General features: G+C 41.0%; 1 protein-coding gene across 1 annotated transcript in view; it reads right to left on the reverse strand.

Annotated features, from left to right (window-relative positions):
• BRIP1 (BRCA1 interacting DNA helicase 1) overlaps positions 1 to 15,131 on the reverse strand; it is a 46,122-nt gene extending 30,991 nt beyond the window's left edge. Inside the window, exons 1-14 of the mRNA XM_084218884.1 lie at positions 15,006 to 15,131; positions 13,902 to 14,029; positions 13,196 to 13,307; positions 12,622 to 12,816; positions 12,230 to 12,357; positions 11,611 to 11,745; positions 6,373 to 6,663; positions 5,709 to 5,930; positions 5,219 to 5,418; positions 2,264 to 2,396; positions 1,573 to 1,724; positions 1,318 to 1,489; positions 1,070 to 1,207; positions 546 to 707 (exon numbers count right to left, since the gene is read on the reverse strand). Of these exons, the coding sequence (XP_084075010.1) occupies positions 546 to 707; positions 1,070 to 1,207; positions 1,318 to 1,489; positions 1,573 to 1,724; positions 2,264 to 2,396; positions 5,219 to 5,418; positions 5,709 to 5,930; positions 6,373 to 6,663; positions 11,611 to 11,745; positions 12,230 to 12,357; positions 12,622 to 12,816; positions 13,196 to 13,307; positions 13,902 to 13,994 (2,133 nt within the window). The 5' untranslated portion in view covers positions 13,995 to 14,029; positions 15,006 to 15,131. The remainder of the gene's footprint in view (positions 1 to 545; positions 708 to 1,069; positions 1,208 to 1,317; positions 1,490 to 1,572; positions 1,725 to 2,263; positions 2,397 to 5,218; positions 5,419 to 5,708; positions 5,931 to 6,372; positions 6,664 to 11,610; positions 11,746 to 12,229; positions 12,358 to 12,621; positions 12,817 to 13,195; positions 13,308 to 13,901; positions 14,030 to 15,005) is intronic.
• Between the last annotated feature and the right edge of the window lie 350 nt (positions 15,132 to 15,481).

The raw sequence follows: 15,481 nt of genomic DNA on the forward strand, positions 1-15,481 counted from the left end.
ATACTTTGAAATGGAGAAATTTGATTCCTTTCAGCCAATGTCAGTGAACAATTCCCCTGACTAAAGAAAAATACACTCCCATCTCCAATGCAGTGAAATGGAACAAGAAACAAGGGAAGGAGAAATTAACTGGATGAATTCTGCATTCTGATAGCACAGAAAGAACATACAAAGACATTCTTGCTGCTGAGTTAGACAGAAAGTATCATTTCATGGCATGATTTTTAATTTTTTTCTTAATAAACAATTTCTAAACCTTCAGGGAAACAACATTACAAAAATTTATGGATCTGGCTGGTTTTATGGTAATGATAATTGAAATGATTGTCTGTGTTAATAAGTGCATCTGTTGAGAAAAACCAAAGATGTTTGCTCATGAAAACAAACCTGAATGCCAAGAAATACCAATACAATCCCCCTGTGCTATTACAATAAATTTATTTGATCAACATTTCTGTATATTGACGTATAAAGCAGAAAACCACCCAGTGCATTTGCAAAGGTGTGTGGTTTGAGAGGAAGCAGGGCAATTCAGATTTCCTTACCTTATAGGATGGCAAAAAGCACAAAATTCCTTGGCCAAGTGTCTGACAGACTGACAGCAGCAGGGCTCCCACCTCATCCTGGAACTCAAAGGTCTCGGTGTGCTGGAAGGTCGCACAGAGCTTCCGCCCGCTGGGGCCCGCGCCCACCGTGCCGACCCAAACCTGGGGTCACAGGGACAAGGTTAACTCTGGACCAGGCTGGAGAAATCACAGCAGGCTCCATAATGAAATTTTAAGTGTGAAAGAAATGCTGAGATATTTGTTAAATTCATTTCAGTGCTTGAAGCGCAGTGATTGATGTGAGATGGCTGTTAGCAATATAGCACGAGCAATTTTTCCAGGGAAATGTGTCTAAAAATTGCCTCTTAAGTAATTTAAAAATGGCATTTCCCATTGCACTAAGCCAAGCAACAGTCTGGACTTTTCTTTTAACTGACAGAATGGGTTTGCCATCACTTTTATTTGGTTTCTGTACCATGGGCAGCATCAGAGCTCAGGAGAGGGAACAGCCATGCCCAGCTTACCTGGGAATTCCGGATAACGTGATTCGCCTCCAGCTGAATGGAAAACTTCACACCAAGCTCTGAGGAAAAGGAATCCATGGGAGAGAGTGTGCCTGATGTCAGAACAATTGTTCTAACTTCATTTAAGTCAGAAAAAGCCTAGGTGGGAGAAAGAAAAGCAGGAATTTAGAAAATCAATGCAATCCCTTTCAGATCTGATGTGTATTTATCATTCAGATTATTTTATCTTTTCTTCACACTCAGCTCACCACAGCAGGGTTCAAGCACCAAAAATTCAGCATGTGGACAAGGGTTTTCTGCCTTGAACTCTTTTTGTGCTTGGGCCTCGGGAAGAAGGAACTTGTGTCTGCATCATCACGTTGGTCTTCAGTCATCCAGGTGTAAGTTTGTTGTAGAGCAACCCTGTAATCATCTGCAAACCTACACAGAGAGAGAAATATCAGTAAAAACTACAATTAAGCAATCAAATTGTGAGCATTCAGCTGATAAATGTTAGACCTGACCTGCTGTTCTCTTTGAAGAGACAGGAAAGGACCATGAACAGGCCTTTGAGCATGATCTGTGCTGCAGGGCTCACAACTGGCACCTCAATAATTTCCTCTCTCCCATGCATAGAGACTTTTTCTTCTTTTTCCAGGATAGCAACAAGATGTTTCTGCAAGAGGCAAATTCCATATTAACAACATTCTAACTGTCTTCTCAAAACCAAAGTTAATAGAGATATAAGACTGTCAGCTCACTGCTTTAAAAGTTCATTTAAAATACCTCTAAAGTCAGAGGGAAAGGGGCAAAGGAGGGCCAAGGGAAAGGGAACAATACTTTCAATTTTTAACAATGCTTTTAACAGAACTGGCTTCCACAGAAAGGAGGGATAAACTTGAAAATAGGGTAAAAACATTTCAACACTCAATAAAAATGCAGCTGGATAGAACAGGCAAAAATATCACTGGCTTAATGGTTCAATTCAAATAATTGTATGTGAGCAATTGTATCCTTCAAAACATTGATTCTCCACAAATTCCAGTAGCTCAAGTGGATTACTCCTGGTTTTCATCAGGAATCATTTTCAGACAACTTTTCAGTATTGCAGTAAATGAAAAGACCTGTTTCCATTTAACTTATGTGCATTTTAAGATGTTTAGCACCACCAATATTAAGCATGGTGAGGCTCATTTATACAGCACACAACATTACCTGTAAAATGGGAAAAGTAATCCCAGTTATTCCCATTTTGTACAAAAAGTTGAGCATTTCCTTGCCACTCCACACCTTACAGGCAGTTTCATAGGCTCTCTCCACCAGCTGCCCAGAGCTCTCTTGCAGCCAGCTGAAAGAGAGAAAAAGCAGAAATCATTTCAGCATTGATTTTAGAGATTTAGAAACACTTTGCACATAGAAAACAAACGTCAAAAATCGCACCAGACTTCGAAGATGATGATAAATGTTTTACTACATGTAAGGAGAGAGATTCTGTTTTTCCTTTATGCCTGTTTTTCACTGTTGAACTCCAATGGAACTGCTTTGGATGCAGCTCATTGAAATGAGAAGGAAACTTCTCCCCACATGTTTATACTTCATATAATAGATAATAAAGAAAAGGAATTAAAATGTAATTTCCTCTTATGATATGTCAGGCTCATTCAAGCAAGACTTCTGCTGCATATCTAAAGCCACTCATCACTACTCCAATTGCTGCAGGTTGGTTTATCATTTATCATCCCTGTCAACTGCTGACTTTCCAATTAAGAACAAATCCTGAGGCATGAAATGAACACTTTTCACATTTACACATGGAAGGGAAAGTGGGGCAATGGAGAGTGCCCATCTAACCCTACCCACAGGTGTTGGCAACTGCTGCAACTTGAAGCAGAGTTAGAATTGTACTACAATGCAAAACGTGACTGACTGCTGAAAGCATCAGCTAAACATGGAGACCATCTCATTTGTGGCAGAGCTGGAATTTTCTCTGAGTGAGCACGTCCTCCTTCATCCCTGCAGTACCACAAGACCTTGTCTCTGGCTGGAAAAGCAGGCAGCTCCCTCTCTCCCTCCCTCTCTCCCAGGAAAGGCTGGGGCTGTCTGCTCCATCAAAAGGCAGAAGGCATCAAAAAGACAGCTGTCAGTGCTGCAAGAGCTCAAAATATTTACCTGCAAAACCAGTTCATCATTAGCAACTCAAGAGCAAGGCTCTGGGACTGTTTCAGTTCTAGATTTCCTGCCCTGTCACCACAAATAATCTGATCCATGGAACAATTAAAATATAACTTCCCTTCTGCCAGGTTAAATGCAAACAAAACCCCACCAATACTGCCACAACAATCACTTCTTTGGCTATAATTTGCTTGATCTCCTTAAGGAATGGTGATCACTAAGACTAAGGCCCCAATTCATCAAATGTAACACCAAAAAGACCTGGGATTGAAATTAGGACAAGGGCCCTGTGACAGGAATTAAACAGATTTACAATGTCTAAAATACTTCAGGAAATGTAAAAAGTTTCTCTGTTATGAACTTCAAACATCATCAAATACTTTTGAAATAATAAATGAAAATACAAACTTAACACAATGGCCAAATATCACCAAAAACACCCTAAATTCTCAAATAAATTCCATCTAACATTAAGTCATTACCTGCAAAGCCTGTTAAATTATTTTTAGAGCTAAGCAGGAAGCATAAATAAAATTAGCTTGATTCCCAGAAAGGTTATCTCTGGTTTTGAAGTGAAAATTGCTGTATGCAGTATTTCCAGGAAAAGAATGAATGGATGTTGCACACACGCCTTCAATTCCAGGAAGAGTATTTGCTGCTTCCCTCACTACCAGAAAATTCCCCTGTTGACACAGCATATTCCATTGAACAAAGTGATCAGCCCTGCTCAATGTGCATCTCAGCAGCAGAGCCTGCCAGACACCTCCACTGGCCCAGCTGCAAATTCCTCACAGAGGTCACTGCAGCACCCCGTGGCACTAAGCCCATCCTTAAGTGCTTTCTGGAATGAGGGCCCAGGATCTTTAGAAGTGAAGGAAGATTTTTTTTTCTAGCTCCTCATGCATTTGGCAAAGCCATGTCACTGTGCAGGTGCATTTTACCTATTACTGGCTATTTACACCCAGTCTTCTGCTTTCCAGCAACTGCTTTTCATGCTGCTGGCAGATTTGCCAAGACAATCAACCTTAGTTTTCCTGATAAGGTTAAAAAGCTTGAGGCAATCAAATCTTCAGCCATGCTGTTCTTATCTTTTACTGAAGTTTAACATTTGAAATACCCAAGGTAGGACAATTGGCTTCTGCCAAGCAGAAATAGTCCCTTGTCTCTGTGTGACACAAACATTAACTCTGAGTAGAGAGTGAGGATGGGAGAGTGAACTCCTCCTGTGCTGTGCTGCACAGTCTATTGCAGCAAAATGAAGATTCTGCACACACTGGAGCAGAACTCAGTTAACTGCAAAGCCACTTGTGGCATTTTTTCACTTTTTTCTGCTGACTTTGATACTTCTACTTCACCCAAAAGACTTTGCCCTGGACCTCTTGTTTCTTCCTGGGCTTCTGTCCATTGGCTTTTGTTACATCCCCTCTCATGATTTTCAACTTATGCTCAGCTCTTCCCCTTCCAGGAAGTTGTTTCCCAGGGAAAACAAAGGGCATGACTGACAAATTCACTTTCAACTAGGAAGAATCCAGTTGATTCCAATCTGATTCTAAGTCCAGATTCCAAACCATTCCAAATGCTTTCTGTCCAAGGCTCTGAAAGAATTCTATCAATATGAACTAATTAATTCTTTAACAAAATAATGCTATTATTATTTGTCAAATAAGCAAACAAACCTGCGAAATACAAAAATTCATCTTACGAAAATTTTCATGCTGGGCTTTATAAACCAGGAGTCCAAAAACAGCCCAAAAAAGCAGCACATCATTCAAGACTTCTCAAAAGAGAACTTCAATATTTCCATGAGAACAGCAGTTCTTTTAGTAGATCAAACCCTGTGGATTCCTCAAATGAACATAAATCAAACAGCTCCATAGCTGTAAGTAAACTTTTGTTCCATTTTATGCGATGTGACAGAGTAACTTATAGCATCAAAGGGAATCTAAAGGTTATTTTAAAATATATTAATTGATATAAAGCAAGAAGAAGTTGCCTTACTTGATCAAGGAGCAGCACACAGCTCGGAGGGGCTCATGGTGCTTCTGCCTGATGCTGTTGCTGACCATGAAATCGAGCTCCTCCCGGGCAGCTCGGAGCTGCCTCTCGGTAACCCCGTAGCTCACGGACTCCCGAGCACAGTCCTCAATGTTGTGGGCTTCATCCAAAATGACTACTTGGTCTTTTAGGTTAATGTCCATCTAAAAAAGAAAATTATTGTCTAGTGAAACAGAGTGAAAGACATGAGAAACAGCAACTAACAGGGGGCTGTTAAAAATGCATATTCTGCAGCACAGTGCAAATGAAGCTTTTCAGGTTTTGAAGCAATTTTCACAACCCAGAAAATATCCAAGGGGAAAAATCCCCAGGAGTTATTTTATAGATATTATTTTGGACATGAATGGGATCTCTGCTGACCACAGAAACAAAACATTCAGTGGGTAATTTCTTTTTAACTTCAGTTCTTGCCACTTCTCCCCAATATACTCACACTGTCCCGGATCTGTGGGTCCAGGAGATAATTGTAGGGACAGAACACAATGTCTGCCCCCACCATGAGCTCCCTGGCTGCAAAATAGGGACAGGCACGAAGCTTCCTGCCCAGCCTCACCAGGTCTTCAATGTCCCAAGCCTGGTACAGCCCAGAGGCAGGCTGCATGGCATGGTGCTCACTGAGCTTGTGAGCACCGTGGTAATAAGAGCAAGACTTGCCCTGAAAGCAAAGAAGTGCAGAGACTTTGTGGGTACAAGAAATAACAAAAACCAAGCAGGCTAAAATCTTCCAAAGTTCCATGCATTTGGCTATTTCTTGGAAACATTTCTAACAGCTGCTCTTTATGCCAGACAATAACACCTCATGTCAAGTAAATCCATGTTTCTAAAATGTACATCAATAAAGGACACTTCTTTCTTCTTCATTTATAAACCCAGAGATAATTTAGGCCTTATTATTAACCTGGCAGTCATAAATCTTATTCCTCCCATCATAAGTTTTTACAGTGTATCAACATTTTCTAACAATTAATATTTAATTTTAATGCCAACAGGTGGTATTTAACCAATATAATATAAAGAAGTAAAAAATGTTACTCATTCCAGTTGTTAAATCTGAGTTTGTTTAATGAATGTTCATTTTCTCAAATAAAATTACTCACATGTTTTCCTTCCAGCAATTCTACACACATTTCATTCCTGTTACTGCTGTTGCACACCCCTGGATGAATGCAGGTGTAATCCCTGCTGGAAAGGATTGTCATGGGGACACAGGAATATGCTGTCCTCTTCAGCTCCCTGCTGATCTGGGTGATTTGCTTGTGCGTTCGTGTCCCAAAAAAAATTTTGGGAACACACAACCCATCTCCATTCTCTTTCTTCTTTGTGTGACTGGGATCTTTACCAGGCTCCTTCCCAGAGGCACAGGAACACTCAGTGCAAGGGCCCGGAGGCTGCAAACCAAGACACAAAAATGATGCACAAAACCCCACTGTGAGATGAATGTGCTAAATCTGCTGATGGTCAGGAAAGTGCCCTCTGGGATAGCTGGTTCAGTCACCAGGGCTGCCCATCAAGGTGCAACAAGTTCTGAAATGTTCAAGCACCACATCCTTGTGCCTGGAAATTTCTAAAAAAAACCTTACAGCGATCACAATTTTATCATAACCCAATCAGAAAGAATTATTAATCCAGTGGAATATTGACACACGTGAGTAATGCAGATAAAGATTCTCACATTGAAGCTTCACCTCAGGACACTCCTGTGACAGAGCAAGAGTCCAAAACCTTCAATGAAGAAAACGTGGAACAGACACTCAAATTAAAATATTTTTTTCCTTAAAGCAAGCAGAACTGCAGACAGTTCAGGAACTCTGTGTGCAGATAAAACAGACTGCACCACACACTCTCCATTAGAAACATGTTTGCTGTGCCATTCTGCCAAAGGCCATTGAGCAACCAGGAGAATAAAAGAAACACAGGGAATAATTCTAAACAGAACCTAATCCTGCAAAATATTTGTTAAAAGCCATTTTTGTTCTTCCTGAGAAGCACCACCTCAGAACATTAAATACTGGAACAGCTGACATGAAATTATCATCATGAATTTGAAGAGGCACCTAGGAAACAAGGAACTCAAGTGTAACCACGTCCAAACACACCTCCCATGAAAAATAAAGAGTTCTTCAGAGTCAGACAGTTTGTATGTGGGCTCCAGGTGGTAGTGCAGGTAACAACATGTAGCTGCCCACTGCAGTGCTCCTCCCTCCCTTTAATTGTATCAGTAAGATTATCCATGATAAACAAATGCTAAGTCAGGCTGTGTGTTCCACCACAATTGTGGTGATCGAGCTGTCTTCAGCTTCCACTCCAAGGAAAAGCAAGTTTGTGTTCCCCTCAGCCCCACTCAGCCTTGTCTGCCATTAAATATGACAATACAAGATAGAAAGCATGTAAATGTAACCCTCAGGAGCTGCCACTCACTGGGATAAAAGGTTCACTGATGTGCCAAATAAACAGGCCTCAAAGCAGATAAAGTTACACCCATGCTGGAATTGTTACATTCCCCTCTCAGGTTGCCAGCAACAGCAGATTTCATTACCCTGTGCTGCCACATTAAATAGCCAGTTCCAAATATCCTGCCTTCTATATTGAATAATTACTTATTCACTGAAAGGATAAAAAGAAGAGTTATGAATGGGGCTCTTGTCACCAGGCAGGCAGGAAACAGCTGACATATGGTATATGTTACATATGTGCAATGCTCACACTGAAAGCTCCAATGCTACCTTGATATTTTTCTATCACTTGGATTCTGCTTTGCTCCTGGAAATAATGAAAACCACACTACCAAGCTAAAAATTAATTTAACTGAAGCAGTGACTGTGTAGGGCCTTGAAGAATACATCTATCTTTTCATTTTAATCCAAGTCAGATTGTGTTTTCAGAGGGAAAAACAACACACAGCACACCAAGATGAGACTTTACCACTAATACTACACTGCTGTGCTAAGCCAAATAAAAATAATAGAAAAATATTAGGACCCATCAGGCAGCTGTTTTGCCAGAGTTCTTAGAACAACAGGAAAATGCAGCTCAAATTAATATATAAAATCATGAACAGAAGGTTCTCCTATGATGGGCTTAAAATACCAGATATTATTCTTTGCATAAAAAAAGAAATAAAGTGTTCTTATGTGTGAGGCTTATAAATTACAGTATTTTACAGGTGGGCTTAAAAGTTTGGTTTAAGAGGTTTGGAATTAGTAAAATAGTGGCATTAAGAAGCACTTTAGCCATTATTCCAGTACTAAAACGTTACCTTTAACTTTGAAAAAAGTTTTATGTTCAAAAAACACTCAAACCCACAATACTGAGAAAGCTGTAAACTCAGGCTGATTTTATAGTAAGTAGTTAAGAAATAAAACTGCCTGCAGTAGTCACAGCATTTCTGAAAGCCACAGCCACCATTAGTCCCAAATACTTTAATAAATAAAACCTTTTTAGGAGGTCCTTCATAATGAAAAAAAACTTTAGAAAATTGGTTAAAACACAGTTTAAAAGTTGAGTTCTCCATATTCTTTCCACATTACTCCAGTGAGTCAATTTGCATTTGAATCCTTAAAATACACCTTTAAACTTTATTAAAGGCAAACTATTTTAACTCTGTATTTCTCTAAGAACTAACTGTGGATATCATATAGCAACGCCTAACGTGGTGTTCCTCTCCCATTCCTACAGCAGAGAGAAAGAAAACTCTCCCTGAATGAGGGGTTTCCTTGGCAGTGTTGTCTCAAAGCACAAAATTTTACACTCATACCCCAGAGATACTGGTTAAGATGTAACAAAACTAGAAAATGCTTCAATTTATCTATGAAGGAATTAGGGGAGGGCTGATTAGAAATAATTCATACTTGGACAACAGAATTGCATTTCATAATACCCTCTGGCTTCAGAACTAAACCTGTTTTCAGCTGTTGGAATCTGAAAGAGGGATTTTCATTTGGAAGAGGGCAAAAAAGATCCTCCTGTACTTTCTGCAGTATTTAATCAGAAACACCCAGGAACAGATGCCATTAGAGATCAGATATCAGCCTATATGGACCTTAGGCTAATGCAGCTTGTTTGTACTTCTGTCAGGGCTAGATAAACCAGCCTATCACATCAATATTTATATGGCAAAAACGTGGAAGTCCGATTAAAAAAGGAATAATCAAGTCCACCACCCTGTACTGTGTGTAAAATAGAGCTAAACAAACACTGGGGCTGTGATCTTTGAAACACAAAGAGGTAAGAGGAGTTCTTCATATCTCCATCTACATTTCCCAGTTACAAAGCCACCTGAATGCTGCAGCAGTGAATGTCTCTTGTGTGAAATATCACACAAGCACAATCTAGGGAGATATCAGCAGTGACATTAGCAGAGCTTTTCAACTGCTCCTTTGGAAGCTCTCCGAAAGCCCAGTATTCTGCTGCTGCTGCAGCCTCTTGTTTAAAGCACACAAAGCAGCTGTTTATCCTCCCCCAGTCACCAGCAGGTGAACCCAGTTCAATATTTATCACAGGCTTTCACAGATCACTGCTAACCAAGCAAACGTTTTAATTAAGCTGGAACTTGCTTCAAAGAGCTCATTCAAAACGTCAATCAGCAGGAAAAGGATCAGATACGGTGTCAGGTGAGAGCATGTAATACAAATCCACAACTTTCTTCATCCCATCGTGGTAAATTAGCCCATTCTGGAGTCCAGACCCTGATTGTAACAGGCTGCCAGTCCCCTGGAATGTGTAACAGAAGTCACTCAAACCCCATTGTGCAGGTTGTAAGCAATATGTTAAACTGCAATGGGCTAGCACATTAAGACAGATTCTTTTCACAGTTGTTTTTTGATACCCCAAGTGTTTGTTACACTACTCTCCATTTACTGTTTACTTTCTTTCCCTGCTGGAAATGGGGATTCCTTAACCCAGCTGCCCCAGTTTCTCAGGCCATATGCTCTGACAGAAGCAATCAAGAGAGTACCCTGAGGTTATAATTTCCCCTTAAAACTCACGCTGGAACTGCCCTCCCTTGCAGGAGTTAATACAGAGGGCCAGAGCTGGATTCCCAGGCTGGGAGTGAGAGCAGCTGAGAACAGGTTTGGACGCTCAGCCACACAGCTGCAGGTGTTGTGATGCAGCAGTGCTGGGCAGCACCTCTCATCTCTTACAGCAACCAACCCATTCTCCCTCTTGCAGTATAAACAGGACTTGATAAGAAACTAAATCTGCTTTAAGCAGAGGACTGACCACTGTAAAACACAGGGTATTCGAAGGCAGGCTTGCCTCGGTGAACAAGGCAATGCTGTTATCACATCATTGCATCACCCTACACACACAGTCCATTAGGTGAGTGCTGAACAGAAGTTCTGGTGGTTACATTTCCTAAGCCACACCAGAAAAGCATTTTTATACCTAATAGCCTGTGCTGTGATGCTCTGCCTGTTGTAAACTAAATGCAGTGAAGGCTCAGAACTACTAATGACAAATAAGGCTTTACCTTCTGTAATTTTCTTGATACCAGACAAGTTCTCAGTCTGCTAAAGGAAAAGCTCATCACAGCAAAATAATACCTTATTCTTTCATCCTTAAAAAGAAATCTAAACAGAAATGACCCCCTTTCTTTCTTCTTAGGCTACTTCTTTCTAAAGATGAAGCAAACAGTACACTGTTGATTTTTCAATTTTCTGCTAGACAAGAAATTTCTATAAGTTTCAAATCAAATTTTTCATGTACTCACACCAAAGTACAAAAGGAAATTTTATGATCAGGAAGGACAAGAGTTCTTTTTATTTGAAAATGAACAGCACACTCTGGTGGCCTTTGGGTTTCAAACTGCCAACTGAAGCTCAGTGGCACAGAGCATTTCAAATCTTACTCAAAAATCTACAGAGCTCTCCAAAACTAATAAAAACTACTTCCCACCGAATGGCCTACAACACAGATTCACTTCTGTTAAGAAAATATTTAGCTCCCAGTATCTTACAGTCATCCTGTAGCTTTTGGTTTCCTCTGGGGTTACTACATCACAGTTTGGCCTCTCACACTCAGCCCTCTACTGCCTCACATTCACTCTTCTACTGCTTTTGCCCAACAGACATTTATATAAAACAGTAAGAAATGCAGAAAATGCCTAACTAGGCTGTAGAAACAAGAGCAATCTGTATCTTAACTTCTGATGTGATACTTCTGCTACAGAAAGTGGAAATAAAAACCAAAACACTGAAGAACCTTTGCATTACCTACAATTGTTGCTCAAACTTCATTAAGCTGCATTAAATACATAACCTTTTCACGTAAAATATTGTTTTAAATTTTTATTGAACTAACACTCCTGGTGTAAAAGGTATTACTGAATTACTCACTGTTTGGGGCAAAAAAGTAGCAGTTTTCATGCTTTTTTCAGAGTGAACAATCAGCTCTCCATTTTTCCTCTGATGATAAACTTCCAGAGCATCAACAAACTGCACTCCTTTTGCAAAGCAGTGACGCTTTCTAACCTGCTGGGGAAAGGAACAGTGGAGAAATGCACTGGGCAGAGGGATGTGCTCACACTGGCAGTCCTGGTCTTGCTTCAGCCGAGTCTGGTTTAGTAACCAGGCATCAACAGTTTAACCAAGTCTAAGTCACACAAAAGTCATTAAAGAAAGCTATAAAGCTTAAATTATAAAAGAATCTTCAGTTATTGCTGAGCTTTTCTGCTTTGCTTTCTCACTGTTACAAAACCTACAGAAATTATAACACCATCAACTGGGAATAAATGGATTTGAGGAATATTACTTGTTTAGATGTGAAAGATTTTACAATGAACAATTTAGTGCAACAATGGACTCGTTTGTAACAAGCAACAATAAAAATGAACAAAACCCTGTCGTTCTAAGCTGTGACTGTGATGTGATTCACTTATTTCCCACACCCTCCTCTGTAACATTAACTGGATTTGAGAGCTTGGTTGAGCTACACCCAGATTATTTCACTGCTCACCTGCTGCTCTGTTTCTAAAGGACGAATCCTCTTCCTGTCTACCTGAAAATCATCGTTCTCACTGTCACGAAGAGATAATTTCTTTTTGGCAGACAGCTTTGAAGCTAATGTTTCATTTTCCTTACATTCTGTAATTTAACAAAATAAAATAGATGTCCATTACTAGGGAGGCATTAAATAAGGGCAATATTTTCAAATGTAACTATTACAGAAGAGTAACTGCTAGAAGGACTATAAATTATATGGTGTAGGAAACAGTGTTAGCCATTTCTAGACACATTAACCACTGCACAGATTTCATGCAGGGCAGAACCATGGCTGCTACTATGAGGATAAAAAACCATCCCTGGCCTGAAAGCAGCAGAATTTTAGCTGCCTACAGATGAAGTTACCTGTGTTTGTCAGTGGGCTTCCAGGTTTTCTGGAAGTTCCTGGGTCAGGATAAGTGGCAGAACAAGGAGCACTGGCAGTCCCACTCGTTGCAGCCTCGCTGCTCCTGGGCTGGGAGTGACACTTGCAGTGACAGGGTGGGGATGGCTCTGCCTTCCTGTCCTCCTTGTCACACGACGAGGTTGGCACTGATTTCTCTGGGGGACAAAGTAATTTGTCTGTCATTAAAACCACTCCAGGCTCAACACAAGAGCCAGAGGTGCACACCAGTGAAGATGACAGTTCAGTACCAGTCAAGCTGAACCAGCTGTAGTTACCCTCTGCAGGACAGAAAGGAAAACACCTCCCTCCTCCCATGCAATCCACACAAGCCACGAGGATTTTCTTCCAAAGTTCCACCAGCCACATTCCCCTCTGGCATCTAAGCCCAGCTTGGCATTACTGCTTCATGCTGCCATTAAGGCAAGGTGTCCAGTGGGGGACCCAGAGTTGAAACCAAATGTTTAAGGGCTGATGAAAACAAATTAATTATTTTATATTTTGTAATAAAAGTTGTGCAGACACTAAGACACTCACCATACAAAGCCTGCTGCCATGATAATGCAGAACAAAGCAATGCCAAGCTTTTGCCACTTCCTGTGGGGCTCTCCAGCAAACAGTGCTGCCTGTTATTCAAGCCTTTAACAATCTTTAAGGAGAATAAAAGAAACAGAATAAACAGAAAACAAAGCAGATGTGTTTAGCTTATCTTAGCAATGATGGCCTAATGTCCAGCCTAAACTTTCCCTGGCCCATCTTAAGGCTGTGCCCTCTTGTCCTGCCACTGGTGAAAACTTTTAAAAAATGTTTAAATAGAAATGCAAAAACTCCTTTAGAAAAGTTCCCCCCAAAAAATGAAAACTTCTTGAAATATTACTACACATAATTTTTCTGTTTAGACAATGTGGTTTACTAAATCATTCCCCACCCTATAAACCTGAATATTTGTATACAACTGTAATTACAGCATAGCTAGATAAACAACCACATCCTTACACCACAAGGAACTTGTTTCTTGGCATAAATGCTCCCAAATCCAAAATGTACCTCACCATTCCCTCATCATGGCCCAGACACTGCACAGCACAGACAACACTGAGTGCCTACCACTGAACTTCTCAAGATAGTACAAGTTCTGAACTTAATGTGCCAGCTTTCTGAATGCTGGCAGAGATTTTAGAATTCCAAATATTGGCAAACACAAGCTCTTGGTGTGGCACATGCCAGGATAAACTGTACTCACAGCGTTCATCATGGCCAGCTGGGAGGGGTAAGCCTTGCAGGGGAAGAGGATCTTCACCCCCCCAATTGTATACTCTGCCCCATCAGAAGGCATTGCCAGCTCTTCTCCTGTTTGCTTCAGGTTTAAAACTGCAGTTAAAATACAGCATTAGTAACTCAATGCTAACAAACAATAAATAAATAAAAACACCGTGAGCTGCACACACCAGTTCAGATTCCATTAGTCAGACTGGAGACAGAACCCAAACCCATGCAGGAAAAGTATTTTAGGATATTAAGTAACTAAAACCAGCCTAGAGTTTTTAACTCTAGAGGTCCATCAGCTTGAACTGCAAGACATCAAACTACAAACACAGAGCAGCTTGCGCATTTTATAACAACGAAAAATAAAACTGGACAGTGACTTTAAAAATGAGATGCTTAAAAACATCTTTTTTCCACCAACAATACAGTAATTAGGGGAAAAGGAGCATCCCTCAATTTACTATTCTGTCTTTATTACCTTGAATATCTCTGGATAATAAAAGACAGACAATTTGTGTTAAAAAGGTGAAATCATTGAACTAAAAATATTGAAGAGGCATAAATGGCTTTAAGAGACAATATTTTTGAACAACACAGGGTTTTTTTTCCCTCATGTTTTTTCAACACTGATAAAGACAGCAACTTTAAACTGGCAGATTCTCTGGGATAAATTAACTCATCTGACTTTTAATAATTAAACATATACATAAAAATAGCACCAATTCATGGCACGATTCAGCTGCAACATCGAGCTTCGCAATAGGAAAAAGCAATTCTAGCAAAAGAAGACGGCTGACATGAGTTTACACCCAACCCCTCCTTCCAGAGGGAAAGGCCGCCTCACTCCAAGGCTTTTTCCCAACCCCATTCTGGGAGGGGGACTCGCTTAAACGAGCACAACTCCGAACTCAGCTCGCCCTGAGGAGGAGGGAGGCCCCGGGACACCGCAGGGCCCCTTCGTGGTGCGACCACAGCCACCAAGCGCTCCCCCCAGGGACATCTCGACCCGGGCAGAGCCGCTTTGCCGCCCGAGCGCTCAGGAAGCGGCGGGGCCGCCCCAGCCCAGCCCACAGAGCAGCACCTGGGCCTTCGCTTCCTTTGTGTGCTCGGCGAGGCGGAGGCGCCGGCAGCCGCTTCCCCCGCGCCCCTCACGGCCCCGCACCTGCGGCGCCTCAGCGCCTCCGTCCTTCCCGCCTCCGCCCCAGCCAATCAGCTGACAGGAAAGAGCCTCGCGCCGCCAATCAGCACAGCGCACACTGGGACGCTCCCGCCTTCACCTCTGCGCGCCGACAACCAATCACAGAGCGCCTTGTTGCCTTCCGGGTTGTACGCGTTGCTAGGCAACCGCGCTTTTGTGAAATACTCGAAGCCTTGTTATTGTTATTGGCCTTTATCATCAGCATCATGAATACTATATTTATTATTCTATTATATCGGGTTTAGATGTATTATGTTTTATATTTTATCATCAGCATTATGAATAATATATTTATTATTCTATTATATCGGTTTTAGATGTATTATGTTTTATATTTTATAAGCATTGCATATTATTAT

This window comes from Fringilla coelebs, assembly GCF_963513975.1.
Source record: "Fringilla coelebs genome assembly, chromosome: 20".
Classification (NCBI taxonomy): domain Eukaryota; kingdom Metazoa; phylum Chordata; class Aves; order Passeriformes; family Fringillidae; genus Fringilla; species Fringilla coelebs.